The sequence below is a fragment of the Leptonychotes weddellii genome, chromosome 15, assembly GCF_054177405.1.
Source record: "Leptonychotes weddellii isolate Sample4059 chromosome 15, ASM5417740v2, whole genome shotgun sequence".
Taxonomy (NCBI): Eukaryota; Metazoa; Chordata; class Mammalia; order Carnivora; family Phocidae; genus Leptonychotes; species Leptonychotes weddellii.
The window spans coordinates 5,170,323-5,193,350 of record NC_138383.1 but is presented as its reverse complement, the minus strand read 5'-3'; the positions used below and the strand labels follow the sequence as shown (position 1 = coordinate 5,193,350).

General features: G+C 52.1%; 2 protein-coding genes across 2 annotated transcripts; both read right to left on the bottom strand.

The window, feature by feature from the left end:
• Nucleotides 1-8,799: 8,799 nt before the first annotated feature.
• On the bottom strand, nucleotides 8,800-14,112 carry TRIM65 (tripartite motif containing 65). The gene is made up of 6 exons (XM_081804467.1): nucleotides 13,677-14,112; nucleotides 12,265-12,360; nucleotides 11,793-12,026; nucleotides 11,532-11,706; nucleotides 11,367-11,432; nucleotides 8,800-10,870 (listed from the first exon to the last, which is right to left on the bottom strand). Exons 1-6 carry the CDS (start codon nucleotides 14,094-14,096, stop codon nucleotides 10,296-10,298), a joined length of 1,566 nt encoding a protein of 521 aa, XP_081660593.1. The 5' UTR covers nucleotides 14,097-14,112; the 3' UTR covers nucleotides 8,800-10,295.
• Nucleotides 14,113-15,886: 1,774 nt separating this feature from the next.
• MRPL38 (mitochondrial ribosomal protein L38) lies at nucleotides 15,887-21,485 on the bottom strand. The gene is made up of 9 exons (XM_006728053.3): nucleotides 21,326-21,485; nucleotides 21,040-21,219; nucleotides 18,971-19,105; nucleotides 18,684-18,892; nucleotides 18,075-18,147; nucleotides 17,897-17,942; nucleotides 16,782-16,940; nucleotides 16,398-16,534; nucleotides 15,887-16,199 (listed from the first exon to the last, which is right to left on the bottom strand). Exons 1-9 carry the CDS (start codon nucleotides 21,390-21,392, stop codon nucleotides 16,063-16,065), a joined length of 1,143 nt encoding a protein of 380 aa, XP_006728116.2. The 5' UTR covers nucleotides 21,393-21,485; the 3' UTR covers nucleotides 15,887-16,062.
• Nucleotides 21,486-23,028: the final 1,543 nt, after the last annotated feature.

Sequence of the window (23,028 nt, the reverse complement as noted above, 5' to 3'; positions counted from 1 at the left end):
AAAAAAAAAAAAGAATTAAAAAGGTAAATAAAATGGCAACAAAATAAAGTAGCATTGACTTCTAACCCAAACTATAAAATAAACATCCATGAGTGCATACTGATATAAATAAATGACTGGGAAAATAAATGAAGAAGCATAGGCATATTTCCCATTGAGAAGAATGCAGAATAGTTGTAGATACTCTGAGATGGAGCCTGGTTTTCCACTCCTTTAATGCGGGCTGTGCATAGTGACTTTCTTCCAAAGGGAGCAAAAAAGTCACTTTACGGTGGTGAAGCCTGGCAAGCTTGACCCCATCTGGGTGATCAAGGTCATGTTGACAGTAAGTACCTGGGATGATATGGTCTTCCTCCCCCAAACCCATAACCCAGTCTAATCAGGATCAAAACACCACACAGGGGCGCCTGGGTGGCTCAGTCGTTTGTTCCTCTGCCTTCGGCTTGGGTCATGATCCCTGGTATCGAGCCCACATCAGGCTCCCTGCTCAGCTCAGTCGGCTTCTCCCTGGGCCTGCTGCTCTCCCTACTTGGATCTCTCTCTGACAAATAAATAAAAAAATCTTAACAAAAATAAAAATAAAACATCACACAAATCTCAGTGGACAGTGTGCAGAATACCTGACTAATACTTCTCAAAACCTTCAAGATTATCATAAAAAGGGACCAAAAAAAAAAAAGTGGGGGTGTCAGTCTGAGAAACTGTCCCAGCCATGAGGAGCCTCAGGAGATGTGATGAGTAAATGTTATATGTATTCTGGATGTACTCCTGAGAGAGAAAACGGTTGTTAGGGGAAAACTAGGGAGATTTGAATAAATTACGGACTATAGTTAATAAAATATATCAATATTGGCTCTTAATTGTTTTTTTAATAATTTTTTAAGAAGATTTTATTTCTTTATTTGACCGAGACACAGCGTGAGAGGGAACACAAGCAGGGGGAGTGGGAGAGGGAGAAGCAGGCTTCCCGCTGAGCAGGGAGCCCAATGCGGGGCTCAATCCCAACACCCTGGGATCATGACCTGAGCCGAAGGCAGACCCTTAATGACTGAGCCCCCCAGGCACCCCAGATTGGCTCTTAATTGTGACAAATGCACCATAATCATGTAAGCTGTTAACAAAAGGGGAATTAGGAGTGAGGTATCTGGGAACTCTGAGTTATCTTTGCAACTTTTTTGTATGTTTCCAACTATTCTAAAATTAAAAGTTCATTAAAAAATATAGAATAATTGAGACAATTCTTCCTTACCCTCCAAGCCTCCTGCTGACGAGAGTATAAAGAGGAAGGAATAAAAGGGTCAGGAGGGTTCCATCCAGAAGTGGGGCTTAACCTTTCTCATCACCAGGGCCCCTCTCGATGCCAGGTGCAGCCCTTTCCAAAGTAATGCTTTTAATTGTACAAAACAAAATGCATAGGATTTCATGGAAACCGATTGCATTGAAATACAGGTACAAAATAATTAAAAAAATAAATTTGTGATATCTGTGTTTCTTTAACACAATAAATAACAATATCTGACGGAGGCCTAGTAATGTATTTTTGAAATAGTGATGAACGTAAGTGACATTTCAGGTTCCGTGTCACCACATAATGTGCTATGGAACTATCTGTAATTTCTATTGGTGACAAGTCACAGAATTGCTAACTCCGCTGTGGTGTATTCTCTCCATTTGTTATAGAAAGAAATGCAAAATTTCAGTTTAGAGAAGAGTGAAACTACAGAGGATTTTCTCACCAAGACCCCCAGCTTAAGAATGTCTAATTTAGAAAGATGTTATGCAGAGCCTCCTTGAGTCTTTCCTGGAAGAAGAGAAGAAAACGAAGATCTATGAAATACTAAATGAGGGGTGTAATCTGGGGGGAACTCACGGGAAGAAGGGGCAGATCGTAGAGGGCCTTGTGGAGGAAGTAGCATCTGAGCTGGGCTTTCATGGGTTGCTAGGACGAAGGCGTGCAGAAACTAGTGCGGGAAAAGCTCTTCCAGCAGAGGAGTAGTGGAACCAGGCTGGGTGTGCCCAGTTTGGCAGGAAGGCGAGTAATGAGTTCCATACGTTGGTTTCCACTGGGATCACTACTTGATCATGACTATCTCTTGTTTGCCAAGACCCAGGAACAGTTCGGAGGCTCGGGCATCAGCACCACCCTGCTCCAAGGCCTGGCAGCCAGGCTGCAGGGGCTTGCTGAGACCACAGACACGCCTGGTTTTGCAGGGGTGAGGGGTGCCACTTGGGTTAGGACATGTTCATGGATAAGCGCCAGCCGGCCTTCTGCTTCCCAGATCAGAGCCTGCTCAGGAAGATCGGCTTCCCTGGGAAAGCATAGAGTTGTGATTTTCAAGATGGTGGTGTTTTAATACTTCATTTCCATTATTGTAGTTTTAAGGCTGTCCAACAGAGTAATTCTTTTTTGAAATGAATTGGCTCTTAAGGGGAAAAGGTAACTGGCACTTTTGAGGTCTGTAGGAGCATGTTCATGCCTGCATCTCACTCTGCCCTTGCAAGAACTATGTCATGAAGGATGAGAAATGGAATTCTGACAGGTTACGTATCTTGCCAGAGGTCACACAACTCTTCCAGTGGAGGAGGTAGAATTTAAACCCAGAAAGTGCAACCTGAAAATAATCCTAAACCTCATATATGAACCTATCTACAGGGCTGCAGTACTGCTTGAAAGGAAAAGAAAAAGGTCAAACTGAAGCAAAACCAAGCAAAAGCCATCCAGCAAATGGGAGTAATGAGCAAGCCATTCCCAGCCTCGCTTGCATCTATGAAATTGAAATGGGACCCAAGCCATGTCCCATGGTAGCACTGAATGGTTTTGATGTACATTTTTTAAAGTTTATTTATTTATTTTTTAGTGATCTCTACACCCAACGTGGGGATCAAACTCATGACCCCAAGATTAAAAGTCGCATGCTCTTCCAACTGAGCCAGCCAGGCACCCCGTTTTGATGTACTTTACAATTTTTGATTTGTATTCATTTCAAAATAATAGAATTTAAAAAGTAATTAAATTTTTTTAATTTAAATTCAATTAATTAACATAGAGTGAGTGTATTACTAGTTTCAGAGGTAGAGTTCAGTGATTCATCAGTTGTATATAACACCCAGTGCTCATTACATCACGGGCCCTCCTTAATGCCCATCACCCAGTTACCCCATCCCCCACCAGCAACCCTCAGTTTGTTTCCTATGATTAAGAGTCTCTTATGGTTTGTCTCCCTCTCTGATTTCATCTTGTTCTATGTTTCCCTCCCTTCCCCTATGTTCCTCTGTTTTGTTTCTTAAATTCCACATGAGTGAAATCATATTAATTCTCTGATTGAATTATTTCACTTAGCATAATACCCTCTAGTTCCACCTACGTCATTGCAAATGGCAAGATTTCATTTTTTTGATGGCCGAGTAATATTCCATTGTGTGTGTGTGTGTGTATCTCACATCTTCTTTATCCATTCATCTATCGATGGACATCTGGGCTCTTTCCATAGTTTGGCTATTGTGGACATTGCTGCCATAAACATTGGGATGCAGGTACATCACTACATTTGTATCTTTGGGGTAAATACCTAGTAGTGCAATTGCTGGGTTGTAGGGTAGCTCTATTTTCAACTTTTTGAGGAACCTCCATATTGTTTTCCAGAGTGACTGCACCAGCTTGCATTCCCACCAACAGTGTAGGAGGGCTCCCCTTTCTCCTTATCCTCACCAACATCCGTTGTTTCCTGACTTGTTAATTTGCCCATTCTGACTGGTGTGAGGTGGTATCTCATTGAAGTTTTGATTTGGATTTCCCTGATCCTGAGTGATGTTGAGCATTTTTTCATGTGTCTGTTGACCATTTGAATGTCTTCTTTGGAGAAATGTCTGTTCGTGTCTTGTGCCCATTTCTTTCTTTCTTTCTTTTTTTTTTTAAAGATTTTATTTATTTATTTGACAGAGAGAGACACAGTGAGAGAGGGAGCACAAGCAAGGGGAGTGGGAGAGGGAGAAGCAGGCTTCCCGCAAAGCAGGGAGCCCGATGTGGGGCTCGATCCCAGGACCCTGGGATCATGACCTGAGCTGAAAGGCAGACGCTTAACGACTGAGCCACCCAGGCGCCCCTTGTGCCCATTTCTTGATTGGATGATTTGTTCTTTGGGTGTTGAGTTTGATACGTTCTTTATAGATTTTGGATACTAGCCCTTTATCTGATAAGGCATTTGCAAATATCTTCTCCCATTCTGTCGGTTGTCTTTTGGTTTTGTTGACTGTTTCCTTTGCTTTCAAAATTTGTCCTGATGAAGTCCCAATAGTTCATTGTTGCCTTTGTTTCCCTTGCCTTCGGCGATGTTTCTAAGAAGAAGTTGCTGTGGCTGAGGTCGAAGAGGGTGCTACCTGTGTTCTCCTCTAGGATTCTGACAGGCTTCTCCTGTCTCACATTTAGGTCTTTCATCCATTTTGAGTCTATTTTTGTGTATTGTGAAGGAAATGGTCCAGTTTCATTCTTCTGCATGTGACTGCCCAATTTTCCCAACACCATTTGTTGAAGAGACTTGTCTTTTTCCCATTGGATATTCTTTCCTGCTTTGTCAAAGATTAGTTGACCATAGAATTGAGGGTCCATTTCTGGATTTTCTATTCTGTTCCACTGATCTATGTGTCTGTTTTTGTGCCAGTACCAGGCTGTCTTGATGAATACAGGTTTGTAATATAGCTTGAAGTCCAGAATTGTGATGCCACCAGGTTTGGTTTTCTTTGTCGACATTCCTGCGGCTATTCAGGGTCTTTTTTGGTTCCATACAAATTTTAGGATTATTTATTTCAGCTCTGTGAAAAATGTTGATGGTATTTTGATAGGGATTGCATTGAACATATAGATTGCTCTAGATAGCATAGATGTTTTAACAATATTTGTTCTTCCAATCCATAGAGCATGGAACGTTTTTCCATTTCTTCGTGTCTTCCTCACTTTCTTTCATGAGTGTTCTATAGCTTTCAGAGTACATATCCTTTGCCTCTTTGGTTAGGTTTATTCCTAGTGACTCCTTAATTTCTCTTTTTTCTGTCTCATTGTTAGTGTATAGAAATGCAACTGATTTCTGTGCATTGATTTTATCTCCTGCCACGTTGCTGAATTCTTGTATGAGTTCTAGCAATTTTGGGGTGGAGTCTTTTGGGTTTTTCACATAGAGTATCATGTCATCTGTGAAGAGTGGGAGTTTGACTTCTTCTTTGCTGATTCGGATGCCTTTTCTTTTTGTTGCCTGATTGCTTAGGCTAGGACTTCTAGTACTATGTTAAACAAGAGTGGTGAGAGTGGACATCCCTGCCTAAGGTGATCCTGACCTTAGGGGAAAAGCTCTGCTTGAGAATGATATTTGCTGTGGGCTTTTTGCAAATGGCTTTTATGATATTGAGGTATGTTCCCTCTAACCCTACACTGTGAAGAATTTTAATCAAGAAAGGATGTGTGTACTTTGTCAAATGCTTTTTCTGCATCTATTGAAAGGATCATGTGGTTCTTGTCCTTTCATTTATTAATGTAGTGTATCACAATGATTGATTTGTGGATGTTGAACCACCCTTGCAGCCCAGGAATAAATCCCACTTGGTCGTGGTGAATAATCTTTTTTAATGTACTGTTGGATCCTATTGGCTAGTATCTTGGTGAGAATTTTTGCATCCATGTTCATCAAGAATATTGGTTTGAAATTCTCCTTTTTGGTGGGGTTTGGGATCAAGGTCTGGTTTTGTCTCGTTTGGGGATCCAGGTAATGCTGGCCTCACAGAAAGAGTCTGGAAGTTTTCCTTCCATTTATATTTCTTGAAACAACTTCAGAAGAATAGGTATTACTTCTTCTTTAAATGTTTGGTAAAATTCCCCTGGGCAGCCGTCTGGCTCTTGTTTGTTGGAAGATTTTTGATGACTGCTTCAATTTCCTTGCTGGTTAAGGGTCTGTTCAGGTTTTTAATTTCTTCCTGTTTCAGCTTTGGTAGTTTAGTTTCTAGGAATATACCCATTTCTTCCTGATTGCCTAATTTGTTGGCATATAGTTGCTTATTTTTTTTTTTTTAAGATTTTATTTATTTATCTGACAGAGAGAAACACAGTGAGAGAGAGGGAACACAAGCGGGGTAGTGGGAGAGGGAGAAGCAGGCTTCCCGCTGAGTAGGGAGCCCAATGCGGGGCTCGATCCCAGGACCCTGGGATCATGACCTGAGCCGAAGGCAGACACTTAACGACTGAACCACCCAGGCACCCCTTATAATACGTTCTTATAATTGTATTTCTTTGGTGTTGGTTGTGTTCGCTCCTCTTTCATTCATGATTTTATTTATTTGGGTTCTTTCTCTTTTCTTTTTGGTAAGTCTGGCCAGGGCTTTATCGATCTTATTAATTCTTCCCAAGAACCAACTCCTAGTTTTGTTGATCTGTTCTACTGTTCTTTTGGTTTCTATTTCATTGAATTCTGCTCTAATCTTTATTCTCTTCTCCTGCTGGGGTTAGGCTTTATTTGCTGTTCTCCAAAAAGTAAACAATTTAATGAGGCTTATAACAAAAGCTGACAGTTCTGTGCCCCACCTACTCCAGATGCTTGCTCCCATGACCGCTGGTTTCAATAACTTACCTGTTTCTTTTAGCATTTACCTCCTCATCCATAAAGCACGTGCTCATAAGCCTTGAAAGTCCTGTGGATGTTCACGCTCAAGTTTCTGGAGACTTCAATTCTTTATCACTTCTTTTCTGTGTTGAACTCCCTGTTGCTTGGGTCCCAGGTCTTCCTTCCCCTTCATTGACTTTACTTCTTTACTTTGGAAAAGCACATCCTCTGGGGGCTTCCTGAGAATGGGTGTGAAAGTGCCCCCAAAGGTTTTTGTTCATACTCTGACATTGACTGTTTGGCTGGGTATGAAATCCTGGAATGGAAATCCTTTGCCCTCAGAAAGCCTGGCTCCACTGTCTTCTAGCTTCCAGTCCCGTGTTACTTGAAGCCACATCTCCTACAGTCACTATGCTGTTCCCTCCTATCCCTTCCTGCCTGGAGAACAGCAGCCTCCAATCCAACTCCCTCAACTCCCCTGGCACCTAAGGCCCCTGTCTTTTAAAATCTCTCCTGTCCCCTTGCCCTGCTGTGGTGTGCCTCCTGATTCTGCCTCACAGAAGCCCAGATACTAAAGGGGTGGGGCAGATATGCTGGAAACACCCACAGGCTAATCAAATGTATCCCCCTTACAAACGTTATACCCCAAAGTCCATGCTCTTTTTCCCCTCTCTCCCAATGCGTTTTTCCCAGAGAGGAGACAGACTTCTGTCAGAATTGGGTGGATCGAGGGCATTTCATTTGAAGCAGCTTTCCAACAATTTGCACATACTTGCCCCACACCTACTTGAAAAGCACAGTCTACAAAACTGGGTAGTTTTCTACAAAAAGGGCAGTAGCATCTCATCATATGTAAATAAAAGTGAACGGTCCCAATAAGGAACACTCTTCCAGAACAACACAGAAAGGACTAACAACCTGATAAAAAGTCATCTCATAGAATGAAGACCCCAAATCCTTCCCACCACGGAAGCAGAAGGGGTCTGTTCTTCCTTTCTCTCTCCCTTTCAGAGTGTGGGCGCCTGTCAGACATGCATGCTGGGGCTTTGGGATGGCGGGTGGGTTGGTGGTGCTGATGGTCAGAACCTGTATGTGGATGGCCAGCAGTGCCAGTCACGTGGCCAGCCCAACCCTGCTTCCTCCCCTGCTGGGTCTCTCAGCAACTGGCAACCCAGCTGCGCTCTGTCAGCCTGCCTGGTGCGAGAGCCCTCTCCCCATGTTTGGGGAGTCCCCAATTTAGGAGTCCTCCTAGAAGCTCATTGCCCAGGCTGTACTGATCAGAGGCCTGGCCCCACCCTTGAACAGAGAGCCACAGGCTGGGGAGGCACCCGCAGGACAGAGCATGCAGCCCCGGCCGTGGCCGGGGCCACGTTACAATGTGGGAGGGAGATGTATTCTTCACAAATAAAAAATTTAGGGGGTTTTTTTTTGGAGTATGTGTTTTTGCATGTGTTATCCTTTAAAAAAAATTATCGTAAAACAATTATTCATGAGTATATAAAACATACATGTACAGCATAAAGTTATAAAGCCAATATCCTTGTAACCGCCACCCAGATCAAGAAGTGAAATGTTTTGTTTTTTTTTTTAAAGATTGAGAGAGAGAGAATGAGAGACAGAGAGCACGAGAGGGAAGAGGGTCAGAGGGAGAAGCAGACCCCCCGCTGAGCAGGGAGCCCGATGCGGGACTCGGTCCCGGGACTCCAGGATCATGACCTGAGCCGAAGGCAGTCGCTTAACCAACTGAGCCACCCAGGCGCCCGTGAAATGTTTTAAGTAATAGAATTACAGCTGCTTCAGGTCCCAGCACCCACTTCCAGAAACACTAACAAACGTATGTCCAGGGATCGTCAGGAAAGCACATTCTGAGTAGGGAAGACAAAAACAAAGGAAGCCAGCACTGTCCTGGAACCTATACACATCACTGCACTTAATCCCCTTCCCCTGGGTAGAGGGGACAGGGGCTGAGGCTGTGTCCGGCTAAGCTGGCTGGTAGGGGCGAGGAGGGGAAGGGTCCGCCTGACTCGAGATTGCTTCATTTTGGCCATTTGTATAAAAATAAAATCTTCAGGGCGCCTGGGTGGCTCAGTCGGTTAAGCGACTGCCTTCGGCTCAGGTCATGATCCCAGGGTCCTGGGATCGAGTCCCGCGTCGGGCTCCCTGCTCTGCGGGGAGCCTGCTTCTCCCTCTCTCACTCCCCCTGCTTGTGTTCCCTCTCTCGCTGTTTCTCTCTCTGTCAAATAAATAAATAAAATCTTAAAAAAAAATAAAATAAAATCCTCAAGTGCTCATTATTATTATTTTTTAAGATTTTGTTTATTTAAGGGGGAGGGGCAGGGAGAGGGAGAAAGAGTCTTTTGAAAGTTTTTTTTTTTATTTATTCATTTGAGACACAGAAATACAAAGAGAGAGAGAGCATGAGCAGGGGGAGAGGCAGAGGGAGAGGGAGAAGCAGGCTCCCCGCTGAGCCAGGAGCCTGATGCGAGGCTGGATCCCAGGACCCTGGGATCATGACCTGAGCCGACACTCAACCATCTGAGCCATCCAGGCGCCCCAGGGAGAAAAAGTCTTAAGCAGACCCTGGCATCACGACCCTGAGATCACCACCTGAGCGGAAACCAAGAAACGCTCAACTGACTGCGCCACCCAGGTGCCCCTTACTATTTTTCTGTTGAGCAAGTCCACTGGGAATTCAGCCTACATACATAGCCATGGATATGGTCAAAGCTTCCGGCTCAAAAATACGCATCGGGGTGAAATTTTTACAGCCTCAAATAATTTCAAAGTTGGATACGGGTTCCCCTGCAGTATCCAAAAGCAGAGCGTCCTTATGAAATCTTTCATAAGCAGAGAGTACCCGTGGCTTTCAAAAGTTGAGGTTCTGCCACTTTGCTTTACAAAAGACCTCCATTAGCACCTGTCTGCACTCACCAAAAGAAATCCGAAACCATGCTAATGTAGGTCTCTTATGAAAGCGAAGTGGCAGAACTTGAACTTTTGGAAGGCAGAGGACACCTGTATTAGGGAAATAAATTCTGGTAGTCATTAGAGAGACCGTTTATATGTAATCATTCAGGGGAAAATATTAATACCGTGAAAAATGGTTATGCTAAATTAAAAAATGCAAAAAACATAAGTGTTTTTAAAATGCAACCACAAGTATGTACAAAAGAAACTAAGATATACCAAAATGTTAAGAAAAAAAAAAAAGAGGGAGGAAGGAGGTAAAAATCACTTTTCTCTAGGAATTGTGTTTTGTGGCACCCCCAAACTCCCCCCCCCCAATTCCTCTGATCTCCGTCACCTTCACGGGAGGCCCGTGACAGCGGAGTGTGTATTTGCCACACTGTGTGGCGAGGCCCGAACCGCGCACGCTCTCCTGCAGGACCAGGAGCCCACGGGGGCGGCATCAACCTCGGATGCACAGGCAGCGCCTAGAAGCGGGCTCTGCTCAGGCAGGGTCTTCCCGGTTTAGTCCCTTCCTAGTCCCCGTGCCCTTCAATGATGCTGGAAGAGTGAACTCCGGTTTCGGGGCTCCCTCCCAATCTCTCTTTCCAAGTGGCCCAGCCTAGTTCTGAGTCGATCTTCTGGCCCAAAGCTGGTCCCCTTATAGCTGTGGCCTCAGGTCCCCAAGCTAGGGGCTGGGCAGCTTTTGGGTGCACAGGCATGGTGGCAGCTGTCCCTGGCCTAGAGCTCCATCCTGTGCCTTCCTCAGCTGGGCTCTGAGGCCTCTTCCTGGAGCTCCGGAGGGAGCCTGGCCTCAGGCCGATGGCACAGGGTCAGGGTCCTACCCTCCAGGAGCCAGAAGACAGGGTAGAGGGGCTGGGTGAAGATGGCATGGAAGGTATGCAGGGGCTGGGCCTTGGGCTCCAGGCTGTAGAAGGTGAGGCAGCCAGAGGCCAGGTCCAAGTCCATGCCCAGGAGCTGCCCCGACACCCCTGGGAGGAGCTGGGCCTCCCCGTTGTGCCAAGCCTGCGCCCTGTCCTCCTGCACACAGAGCCCCCAGGAGCTGGGCCCACGCCCGATGTTGTCTGTGTGGGGCCCCTGCCTGTGCCGCGTCAGGTCCGGATAGGCGACGCCCAGGGTCACCGAGTGGTTAGATGCGTGCACCTCCCAGTAGTGTCGCCCGTTCCGGAAGCTCTGGGCACAGCGCACCTGCCAGAGCTCGAAGCTGCTTGGCCCGGCCAGGTCCCGGGGCTTGTGACGGTGCTTTACCTGCTGGTCCTGACGAGACAGGTGGAGGTGGCGATTGGCGCTGTCCGGATCGAAGGTCAGATTGCGATAATCTGTCAGGGACGGACGGACGGACGGAAGGTGAGCGGGCAGGCTCCTGTGCACGTCCACAGTCCTGTCCCCAGGGGGACAGATGGCACCTGGAGCTCCACCAGTGCAAAGCCATGCGTCCGTCAGGCGACCAGCAAGTGGTGACGTCACCACAGCAGGCGGCCTGCTAGTGGGACCTTCCATTCACCTCATTTCAAAGAGGAAGAAACTGAGGCTCCCCAGGGTAACCTGACTTGGTAACGAGTGGAAGACTCACAGCTGAGCCCGGGTTTGCAGGTCCAGCATCTCCTTACGTGCTCTACTGGCCCCACGTGTGAGAGGCTGGCATCCTACGACAGGTGTGCAGCGGGGGGGACAGGCATGGAGCAGGCATCCTGGGCGGGGCAGTCGCAGCATGTGCCCCCCGCCAACAGGTACACACCCACCCACCGACACACGCACACACGAACGCACAATGCACACGTGCACGTGCACACACACGCTTGCTGGTCTCCTTACTCTGCCAGAGTTTCCTCCTCAGTGGACAAACCGGACTCGGGACTGGTGCCAGGGGGCCTGGGGCCGCTAAGAGGCAAAGAAGTGTTAGGGCAGTGATGAGGAGGGGAGCTCGTGGGGGGCAGAGTCCTGATCCCCCTTTCCCACCCACCGTGGGGCCAACCTTACCCACGGGGCCCAAATCAGCAGCCTCAGCTGGTGCTCTGGGGTGGCCCCCCTCATCCAGGAGGAGGTCACACAGCCGGCTCAGTGACTCCTTCAGGCCGGCCAGCTGCTGATCTTCGTCCCACTGCGGAGGAGTCAGAGGCCCAAGAGGCCCCGGGGGCACCAGGAGCTGTGACTCCTGAGCCCCAGGGACAGTTGCAGTGAGCCTGTGCGCCAGGTGCAGGGACGCTGGTCCCCCCAACCTGCTGCCCTGAGGTCTGGTACCTGGAGGAAGGTCCGGTCATCCAGCAGCTCCAGGAGGTCCCGGACCCCGCGGTCATAACTAGCCAGGGCCTCCAGGTGGCCCTGTAGTCGCTCTTCTCCATCCTGGGCTTGTGCTAGCGCCTGGGTCTCGGTCACCTTGATGTCCTTCAGTGCCAAGGCCCGTCGCATCTCTAGGGCCTGCAGCAGGCAGCTGAACTTGCCAGAGATCACGGAGGCCAGGCTGCAGGCCGAGCTCTGCATGGGCGAAGCAGTGGCCTAGGGTGGCCAGGGCCAAGGCTGCCCACTGGGCTGAGGGGTGGGGGATGCGGGTAGCCAGGGTCCCTGGAACATTTCCCCCCACCCTGCTCAGTCCCTCCTTCCCTGGGTCCGGGGGCATTTTCAAGGTAGCTCACATCTACTACCCAGTGTCCCAGGGAGTGACTGGTGGCTGCCTGAAGGACACAGCATGAGGACGCACAGATAGGCCTTGTACCTGGATCTGGCTTCTTTGCTGCTGCAGTTCCTTCAGCTGCCTCTCGGCCTGGGTGGCCTGCTGCTGGCTGACCTCCAGCATGGCTCTCAGCTGGGCCTGTGGTGCCCACCAGGGAACAAGAGACAAGAGGGGACCAGGGATGGCTGTGAAGTCCTCACCTCGATCAACAAACAGCTGCAGATGTGGGGCACCCCCTCCTCGTGCCACCCCAGGCAAGGCTGACCAGTTGACCGGCACTCAGAACACCGGCCTTGATCTGAGCCCCAGGTGAACTGGGTCAGAGTCCCAGGAAGACCCAGACAAAGCCCGTTTCCAACTGGAGCGGGGAGGTACACAGGCGAGCAGAGGCCTTGGGCTTTAAACCTGACTTCCAGTTCCTCTTGCAGGCTGAGCAACCTGGAGCAGAGCCCCCACTGTCTTTGGGCTGAAAACCCACCCCGCACTACTCTGGTCAATAAATGGCGTGAGTGACACTTCTGGCTTCGGGAGCCTTGCAGGGAAGGGGTGACAAGTCAGAGCACCAAAGCTATTTGACCAGTGGGTAGTGTGATACATGTGCAGGGTGGGTTCTTCCAAATGCCCGGCCAGTCCTCAGCCCCAGCCCTGGGCATGGGGGAGAAGAGGGCACCCCTCTTTGTGACTCTTCCGGTACCCTTGAGGGTTAGAATGTCGTGTTTTTATGGGAGCGGGACAAAGCATCATTCCCAGCCTCTGGTCAAGAGCCTGTTTTGCTTCTGCTCCTCCAGGCCACACTTCATGAGGCAAGGGCCATCATAATCCCCACTTCGCAGATGAGAAAACAGGACAGAGAAATTGATACTCTGGCCAAAGCCATCAGATAGATCTTCCTAAGCCCAATGTCTCTGTCCAGGCCCCACGGCCTCCAGCGTTGTACAATGTGCCACAGGCAGGAAGTGGGGAGGGGTCACTCTCTCTTGGTTCTACCTGACTGTCCCCCAGGGATGCGCATCTGTCCTCTCACACCCCACATCACTTCACCTCGCTCTAGCAAAACACAGGCTCCTCTGGCGTGCACGTGCCATCTGCCACTCTCTCCCTCCTTGTTGCTGTCACCTGCTGGAGGGGGTTACCCACTTTCATGCTCAGAGCCTCAGCAGTAACATCTCATCCTCATTCTCTGTGACTTCTCAAGCCACGGGGGTATCCTCCAACACTGGCTCTCGGCTCCCTGACATCCTCACCTCAGAGCCCTTTCCTTCACTCCATTTCAGCCACTCAGTCCTGGGGTCTCACCCTGGGCCTGTCACCAGCTCCAAAATCTCTATTCCAAGCACCCGTTTTCTCCTTTTATTCGGGGAATACGCACAAACATCCCCAAAGCCTCCTCCTGCTTAAGCTGCCCGCCCCAGTCCGGGCGCCGAGAGAGACAGGGCAGGGCACCCCGGTGTCACCTCGCGCTCCCGACGCTCGGCGTCCAGCAGCGCCCGCTCGTGGAGGCGACACTCGTTCACGGTGCACGCGCTGCATATGCAGCGACCCTCGGTGCGACAGAAGAGGTCGAGTGGCCGCCCATGTCGGGGGCAGCGCGCGCCCGGGGCGGAGCCAGAGGCCCGCGCAGGGTCGGGGCCGGCGGCCGGGGCGGGCCCGGCGCGCATCGCCTTGAGCACTGCGCTGAACGCCACGTTGCGGCGCAGCTCGGCGCCGTCGGGGAAGGGCTTCCGGCACTCCGGGCACGCCTTGTCGTAGCGGTCCCCCCAGTCCCGGATGCAGGCCCCGCAGAAGTTGTGGCCGCAGACCAGCGTCACCGGCTCCAGATAGAGCCCCAGGCAAATGGAGCAGGTCAGCTCGTCCTCCAGCGGCGGCGCGGCCATGGCGGTGGCGGCGGCGGCGGCGGCGGCGGCGGCGGCGGCGGCGCGCGGGGGGCGGTGCCTCCCGAAAGCGGGCGGGCGGTGCGCGGCTCGGGGGCGGGGCCTCCGGGGATGGCGGGCAGTGAGGAGCGGGGCGCGGCGCGGAGGCCGGCGAGGCGGGGCGCGGGGCGGAGGCAGGGCGCGGAGGCTGGCGAGGCGGGGCCCCCGAAAGCGGGCCGGAGTCGCGAGGCGCGACGGGGGCGGGGAGGATCGAGGGCCAGTGGAGTTGGAGCAGAGCGGCTGTTGCCTCCCCCACCTCGGGTACCTGGGCCCTCGCCGCGCCCACTTTCTCCCCTCTGTCCAGGCTCCGAGGCACCCTCGCTGCCTCATGCCGCCCCAGGATGGGAGTTGGGGTCCAGCTCTCGGTGGTCCCACTCTGGGAGCTCCATCCCCTTTCCCCAAACCCTCGTTAAGCGGCTCCTGTGTAGGGGAGCGGCCCCCACCTCCAGGGACCAGAACCTTTGGGAACCCCGTTGGGCCTCGGGGCCTCTTCCTGGCTGAAGGCCCCCACGGACCCCTCATCTGGAAACCTGGACAACAGCAGCTACTTCCCAGCAGTTTTGGCGATTAAATGAGACTGCACGAGGTTGCGCCGGTCAGTAAGAGCAATGGGCACACAGCTCGTGCTCTTTCTAGGCTTTCCTGCCAGGAGGTGCTCCGCTGCCCTTTTCCTTGAGCTGTTTCAGGCATTTGCCAGATTGGGGTGTCTCCTTTCTCTAAGCTACGCCAAATTTTGGTGCTTTTAAAGTAAACAGTGAGGTGGAAATTTCTGGTCACCAACACAGAGACCAATCAAGTGTTTTTTTCATACCCCCCCTTTAGTGGAAACCCAAAGTAAGGTTCAACTGCTCTTGGAATCCACTCTCCGTGTGGGCTCCCTGCTGGGGAGTTCCTTCTTTGCAGTTGGGAGCTCTTCTGGAACCTCACTTTTTTTTTTTTTTTTAAAGATTTTATTTATTTGAAAGAGAGAGAGCAGAGAGACAGAGAGAGAGCACACAGGGGGCAGGGGAGTGTCAGAGGGAGAGGGAGCCCAACGCAGGGCTTGATACCAGGACCCCGGGATCATGACCTGAGCCGAAGGCAGATGCCCTTCAGATGCCCAGCTGAGCCACCCAGGTGCCCCTGGAGCCTCACTTTTTATAGATTAGCAGAGGAGAGGGATCCTGACTCTAACCCACCTGCTGTGGGGCAGTGTGCTGGGCCAGAGTGAGTTGATGGAGGGTTAATTCTCCTTATTTTTCTAACCAACCTGGCCTAATTTTGAGGCGGGGTACCCTCAAAGCAATGCAGCATTCCGTCTTCTGCGTTGTAATACAGGAAGCTCCTCTTCCTAGGAAAGGAAGGTCTCCTCTTGACTGGCTACTTAGAGGAGAAAGAATATTCTAACCATCCAGCAAGGTACAGGGGCTTTCTGGGCCCCAAGCAGGGTGTGGCCAGAGGTCTCAGACCTGCTTCTCATTGAGAGCATCCCAGCCTGTTGCCAGGAGCCTGCCACCAACCATGCTGTGAATATCCAGCAAGGGGCCAATGCTCAGGGCTGGCAAAGCTCTTTCAAGAGATCTATGGGAGCAGCCAAGCCCCACTGCCTTTCTTCTGGACCCGCCTCCAGCCACTTGATCTCAGGGCCTGACACCCTTCAGAGGCAGAGTTGAGGGGGTCACCTCCCGAGGCGGGAGGCGGTTCTCTTTCCATCCATGAAGGATTACAGATCCATCATGGGGTTGGAGCGTTCCCAGAACACAGACCCAGACCAGTTACAGCAAAAATCATCTTTATTCACATGTTCCACCCGGGCCACCACCCTTGGGGAGAGCTCTTTTCATTCCCAAACCCTGGGTTGGGAGGGCCACAGAGGGGCTGCCTCAAGCGGGGCCTAGAAGCCCACAGCCCAGCCCAGTCCACTTTCTGAGGTGGGTTGCACTCTGGCCACTTAGTAGATGCCATAGGTGGGTTCGTGACTGTCCCTGTACCGGTCCAGGTAGCGCAGGGGCTGCCGGTGGGGGAAGCGCTTCTGCTTGGGGTGGTAAGAGGGTGGCCTCACAAACTCAAACACGGGCTCCCGCATGTCTGCAGGAAGAGGGGGGTATGGGCGTGGACTGATGCTGGACCGAGCCCCTTTCCCTCGTCTGTTAGCCTGCGACTGCCCAGCCAGCCCACCCAAGGAGTGGCATGCCTCCCAGTGGCACTTCTCCCTGGCAGGTCAGGAGAGGTCTGTGAGCTCAGGCCAGCCGCCCCTGCCCTGCCCCCAGCCCACTCTGGCCTTACCCAGAAGCTGGTGGAAGATGTGGGTGACCGAATCATCCCAGCGGCACTGGAAAAAGGCCAGGCCAGCTGGTGTCATGGCTTCTTGGTGCTTCTTGTAGAAATCAAAAGTGTGGAAGGTCCGCTGGGCAAGCTGGTAGCTATAAGAAGATGGGGAGCATTTAAGAGCAGGGAATGGGCATCAGAGCCCCACACCCCTCCTCCAGCCAGCCCCACAGGCAATCCTGAGAAGCCCCTTAGGATGTGCCTAGCACAACTACCCTTCTGCCCATCTCAAGCCTAAGTTAAGAGACAGAAGAACCAAGCATGACAGACCATTCCGGGGAAGGTGGCCTGAGAGGGGAGAGGGAATGTGGATGGGGGGGTGGGAGGGGGGCTGCAGATTACCAGGGTGAGGGCCGGGTGTCCCCAGAGAAGTCAATTGGCTTATCCTGCTTGAAGAGCAGGAAGGCAAAGCGGTGGAAGCCGGAGCCTCGGGCAGGGAAGGGGGGCAGGTAGGGACAAGTCTCCTGTCCTTCAGCCACGCTGTTGCCTGGAATGTTGGTTCTGGCGGGAGAAAAAGTATCCATGAGTTATCACTCAAGGAAGGCGGCAGCAGGAGCATTCCAATCCGCATATTCCCTAGAGACTGATGTCACTCCCTGGGAGGACACACCCTAAAATGATCTTCATCCAACAGTCAAGTAGGAGGCAATGCTCTGTGAACCCTCAGACAGACTGCAAACTTGTGAAGGGAACAGGAGGGGCTCAGAGGCTAGAGATGGTCAGGGAGAGAGTGAGGTCCAGCAGCCTGTTTACTAGGCCGCGGGGAGCCGGTGGGGCCGGCTAGAGAACCACACCACCTCTGGGCTGCATCTCTGTTTCCTGAAGGCTCTGGGGTTTGTCAGGGAGCGTCTGCCCATCCCGACACCAGGATGGCCACTGTACCTGCCCCACACAGAACTACCCAGAGGATCCTGTTACACAGATTGGTAACTGCATTTGACTAAAAATGATAGAAACCATCCTCCCAGTCACTGGCCCCAATTACCTAGAAGTCTCAAAGCTGGGATCAACCGCCTGACCTCTGCCACCCTGACGCCAGGGCCAAAGGCCACTGAGCAAAAAGTAGCCCAGCTTGGGCAGTCACAGCTGCCAGAGGCCTCTCACTGTCCTTTTCCCATCTGATTGTCACAGAGCCCCTCAGGGTGGCTAAGGCATGGGGTGGTACCACCCTAGTTTTACAGATGAGGAAATGAGTTCAGGGAAACAAGAGGCCTGTGGGAACAGCCAAGGCCTACTGCCTGCTTTTTCTTCCAGACCTGTCTTCAGCCAGTGGATCACAGGGTTCTTGACAGCATCAGGAAGCAGGGGTGAGGGGCTGCCACCTGGGTGGGAGGTTAATCCAAAGTTCCACAGTTAAGCCACGGTGGAGCCAGGACCGAAATCCAGCTACAGCTCTTTCCAGGATACCAGGGCCTCCTCACATGCCTCTGACCCCTTCCCCCAGCCCAGGTACTCACACCAGCCAGTGGACATATTCAGCATCTGGCTCCAGCAGGTGTCCATCTGCACACAAACAGACCCCACTAACTGCCGGGTCCTGCTGCCCTTCCCCCCAGGCCCCGCCCCTAACTCCCCAGAACCCTGGCTCCTGGGAGGTGAGGGAGGCAAGAGGCCTGGTGAGCCCCAGATACCGACCCAAGTTGGTGAGCAGCAGTGTCCACATGGAGCCCTTGTCTGCCTCATAGGTCACCTCTGGGGCCTGGGCAGCCTGGTGGGGAGACAATAGGGAAGGTGTCACCCCCATCAGGGACAGACAAGCTGCTGTAAACAGACCTTCTGGAGGGGAGGAATCTGAGGGAGCTCTGGAGAAGGGAGAGCCCACTCTGATCCAAACGCCCTTGACGGTCCTTCGAGGTGCAGGTCAGCGAAGAGAAGCTTATAGAAGGAACCCTGCAGAGTTGCCTAGCCAACTATCTGAACCACAAGGTGGCCCTTACATCAATGGACAGGGGCTAGGAAGGCTCTGAGGACAGCGGGCTAGTGGCAGGAGTATGCCAAGATGGAGCTTTTCCTTTCATCTTATATTCCTTCCTTTGTAATCACCATGGTGTTGTTTACCAGGAAACCAAAAGGGGAAGACGGAGAAGAACAAAACCCCAAACCAGCCTACGTAGGTACCAAGCTTATGCCCTTCACTGCCATAAAAACCGCCTCTGTCAGTGCTTTCACAAAGGAGCTGTCCGTGGTCCCGGGGTGGGACGAGTCTGTACGCTCAGTGGGAGAAGGGCACGAGTGAGCAGTTACCTCCGTTGGCGTGACCTCATTGCCGAGGTACACAGGCACCAAGTCATCTTCACCCACAGCATAGGCCACGTGCAGGGGGACTCGGGGCACAAAGGTGGCGCCACGGAACAGGTCTCGATAGAGGCCACAGTATTCAGCCAGACGCTGCTTGTGGTAGGGGCCACAGGTCTTCTCCCACTCAGCCCGCACAGCCTGTAGCGGGATGCGTGCTGGTAAGGAAAGATGCCGGTCAGGATGCAGAGTGGGGGCAGGGACACGGTGGGGCCCCCTCCCCTGGGAAGGCTTACCTGTGCGGAGGCGGGCAGCTCGCTCCTCCTCTGAGTTGGCACGCAGCTCCCGGAGGACCTGTTTCCGCTCCAGCAGCTGTTGGGTCCGGCAGACCTTGGGTGGGGGCAGCCCGATGTCAATTTTGTCTTTGGGATCTGGGGAGGGAAGATATGTTGGAGAAAGTGGGAACAAGTTTCAGTGAAGCTGCCAGTCCCTACCTAGTCCTCTCACTTGCCCAAGTTCTGCTGGTAAAGCTTACCCTTTAATTCACAAAACTAAATCACATGGTGCAGTCCGCTTCCCAGACCCGAACAGGGTCCAACTGCTAAGCAAATTGGATTCGACTTGAGATTGCATTTTCTGATCCCTAAACCAGGTCACACTGTCTAGGTCGTGGGTAATACAGGTGAATAGATAATCATCTTAATTATGGTTGGAATGACCTTCAAGCCTATTCACACCTGGCCGTGGACATTCACCTGAGTCCTTGGTAGAATTAGCTGAAGCTATAAAGACTTAAAGAAGCATTTCTTATACTTTAATGGACTCACCATACAAGTCACCTGGGAAATTTGTTAAAATTCAGATTCTGAATCAACAGGTTAGCGGGGGGCCTGAGATTCTGCATTCCTAACAAGCTCCTAGGTAATGCCTGTGCTGCGAGTCTCAGAACACACTTTGAGTAACAAGGCCCAAGGAGACTTTCGATACGATACTTCTTCCACTTACATTAGACAGTAACGATAAGATGCACTGAACCCTCGTCAAAGATGGATTTGTCTAAAAAAACTTTTAATACAACAATTTTGTGACAGACACAATTATTTTATTTTACACTGAGGAAACTGAAGCTCAGGCAAGTCACTGAGATAGGGAAACTGAAGGACTCCATAAAAATATGCTTTTTGCTCCTTTTCCTGCTTTTTCTTTTTTAAGTAAACTCTGTGCCCAACATGGGGCTTGAACTCACAACCCTGAGATCAAGAGGTGCATGTTCTACCAACTGAGCCAGCCACACACCCCTTTCTACTTCTATTTTTGCTAGGACCCACACCCCCACTTTATGGATGCCTTTTGTAAGGAACAAGGAATTAATGATTTCTTTCGAATAGATAACATCTAAGGAAGGACCAGGTGAGAATGACTGCAGGAAGCCACAGTATGTGTATTCCAGACAACCAGCTCTAGACATCTCAACGCCAAGACCCCCTGGCTCCAAGGAATAAGACTTGGGCCCTTATCTTTGTTCTAACTGGTTCCTGGATGCCTGAGAGGACATGTGCACCAGACCACAATCCTCAGTAAAAACCCCCAGGCCCCAAGCAAAGAGGAGACTCCCTCCTTTCCTTTCTGAATCTCCCAAACACACTGTCGTACCTGCACTCTTTCTATACCTTCCAAAAACTCTGCTTTTACCTTCTGCTGGCTGGAGTTTGAGTCTTACCCTGCGTGCATCAGGGATCCTTCTCTAGGTCCCTGGACCTGGCCTGTCAGCATCAACTCCTAAGAAGTTGGGTTTAGATCAGACTATGTGGATTCCATCCCTGTGTCCTCAACCATCATAAAACTGCCTCCCTAAATGCTTTCCACATAAAGATGTACTCGGGAAGTAGGTTGCTCAAGGGCAGGATCCCCGAGTCACTTTGCCCAGAGCTTTCAATTTCATTCAGGAAAGAACTGCACACCTTTGTGCCAAGCACTATGCGGGTAGAAGGATCAAATGGTCAAGACAGGCAAGATCCCTGTCCTTAGGGATCCCAATACGGGGAGAGGACCAGTGAAAACAAAGTCAGGACAGGGTGTGGCCAGGGCTTCACACAGTATTTTAGGAGCACAGAGGGACGTTCTAACACGGAATGCGGGGGGTGGGGAGGAGAAACCTGGAAAGGATTTTAGAAGTATAAGGTGGAACTCTAACAGCGGGAGAAGGGAATCTTCCAAATAAAAGAACCAAAAGGTGTGAAAAATCCTGGTGGGACTAAATGGCCCACAGTGCGCACGTGGGCGCTGGCAGGCCCCCTCCGCCAGTGCTCGGGGAGGACGCCGGCGGCCCCCCCGCCCCCCAGTCGCGAGGCCGGTCGCCCTGCACCTGACTCCTCCCCGAAGTGCTCCCGATAGGTCCGCCACCAATGCGGGCTCCGCGCCTCCTGCTCCGCCCGGCGCCGGTAGCGGTCGAAGCTGCGGTATTTCTCCAGCTGCTCCAGGTTGCTCACATCGATGTCCTCGTTGGGCATCGGCCCCAGAGGGGCGGTCCGGCGGTTCAGGGCGGCTGCGGGTAGACAGCGGGAGGTGAGGCCAGGGCCGGACGCTGGCTCGAGCCCCGGGGCTCGGGCTCTACAGGGACCTCCAAGAGCCCCCCATCTCAGACCCCTCACCCGAGGTGCTGAAGCCCCGCCACCTCCGACTTCCATAAAACGCGGCTCGCCACCAGGGCGCCGCCATCTTTGCCCAGGACGGCGGCCCGTGTGCCGCCGCCGTCAAGGACCCCGCAGAGGTGGCCGGAGCAGCGCCTGAGCGTCCCGCGGAGGCCCCTCTCCGCCCGGCCCCGCCCCCGGGCTCGCGTCCTACGAGCCACGCCCCCACCCGGGCTCCAGCTTCCTCCTTCCCGGGAGACCGGAGCTGCTACCTCCCGTCGGGCGATGGCGGCGAGCTTCGGAAGTGCCTGGTGGCCGGCGGGGCGGAGCTGCGGGCGGTCCGGGCCCCTGGCCGCGGCCGGCCACCAGGAGGCGGCATACACCACAGCCTGCCCCTCTGCGGAGGATACCGAGGGCCTCGGGGTACAGAGGCGAGCGGCGTGCAGGCCCTTGACCCCCGGTGGCTTGGATTTCAACGATAGCCCTTAGTTTCGGGAAACACTTGTTCTCTCACGGTCCTAGAACGCTCCAAGAACGGGCTCACTTGGGATTTAACTGTTTGAAAGGCAAGCACGGATTCCATGTATCAACTGGAAACAAATAATAAACACGGATGACTCTTGAAGTGGAAGTAATGCCGCCTCCTCCCCGCCCCCCGCCCCCCGTGTCTTTCTTCGTTGTCACTTAACTCCAACACCTCTCTCTACAGCAAACTGAATTAAGCATCTGGGTTAAGACCTTGAAACGTTGTTGATACTTTTGAAGGGAAAAGCACCAGCAGATACACAGCTGGGTAGCCCTCTGCTGTCTGTGGCCTGGGGTAGAAGTTGATGGAAGGGGAGAACTGAGCTCCCTGCCACACCTTAATGCCAGGAGCAGTGATATGGAGCAGTTATAGGTACTGAGTAAAGCATCATTACAAGCCAAGGGCGGTGGAGCGTCTCTACTTGTCTGTTTCATGGAGTGACACCACCCAGTTGCCCAAGCCAGAAACCTGGGGGTCCTCTTTGACACTTCTCCCTTCCTGACCCTCCGTGCCAGGCATCAGGTCCATGACCCCTCACTGCCATCCCCGGCAGTGCTGTCCTCAGTCTCCCCTGCACCCTGCAAGCAGCCTTCTGACCTGCCCCCTCCAGTGTGTTCACTCCACAGCCACGATGTGCTTTCGAAAGTGCAAATATAGTCTCACCGTTTAAAACAGTGAGGGCATACCCACTGCCCTGAAAATAAATGAGGCCACACAGACCTGCTTCCTAATTCTACACTCATTTCTCTTTGTCTTGAAGACCAAGCTCGCCCTTGCGGGTCTCCCTGCCGGGTGCTCCTGTCTGCCAGGGGACTAAGTCAATGGCAGCTCTCCCAGGCTGTGCCCGTGCTTACAGCCCTGTGGCTCTTCACACAGGCGGCACTCGTTTAGGTGTCTGTGGAGAGAAGGACCGAGTTCCAAGCTTCATGAGGTTTCTAATGGGACACTGATGCTTCCCTCCTCAGTGCAGGCACCACCCCGAGCAGCAGCTTGGAGATCTCGTGCCTCTCCACAGCCCTGTGTGCAGCATGCTCTTCTAGAAGGAGGCAGTGGAATGAGGTGGCTGAGACCCTGCGGCTTTCGAATCAGCCCGAGAAGGCTCTACTATTTGCTGTCACCTTGGGCAGACGATTTAATCTCCCTGAGCCTCTGTCCCTTCATGTGTGAGGTAGGGCTGATCATCACACTCTTCTCCCGG

Excerpts from the sequence above, each read along its gene's own strand:
- TRIM65 (XM_081804467.1), bottom strand. The coding sequence starts at position 14,096 with ATGGCCGCGCCGCCGCTGGAGGACGAGCTGACCTGCTCCATTTGCCTG. Across the intron at positions 12,027-12,264 it reads AGCAAAGAAGCCAGATCCAG|AGCTCGGCCTGCAGCCTGGC; the intron begins GTACAAGGCCTA and ends TCGCCCATGCAG. Across the intron at positions 10,871-11,366 it reads GAGGAGGAAACTCTGGCAGA|ATTATCGCAATCTGACCTTC; the intron begins GTAAGGAGACCA and ends CGTCCCTGACAG.
- MRPL38 (XM_006728053.3), bottom strand. The coding sequence starts at position 21,392 with ATGGCGGCGCCCTGGTGGCGAGCCGCGTTTTATGGAAGTCGGAGGTGG. Across the intron at positions 18,893-18,970 it reads AGCTGCCCGCCTCCGCACAG|CACGCATCCCGCTACAGGCT; the intron begins GTAAGCCTTCCC and ends TTTCCTTACCAG. Across the intron at positions 18,148-18,683 it reads ATGAGGTCACGCCAACGGAG|GCTGCCCAGGCCCCAGAGGT; the intron begins GTAACTGCTCAC and ends TCTCCCCACCAG.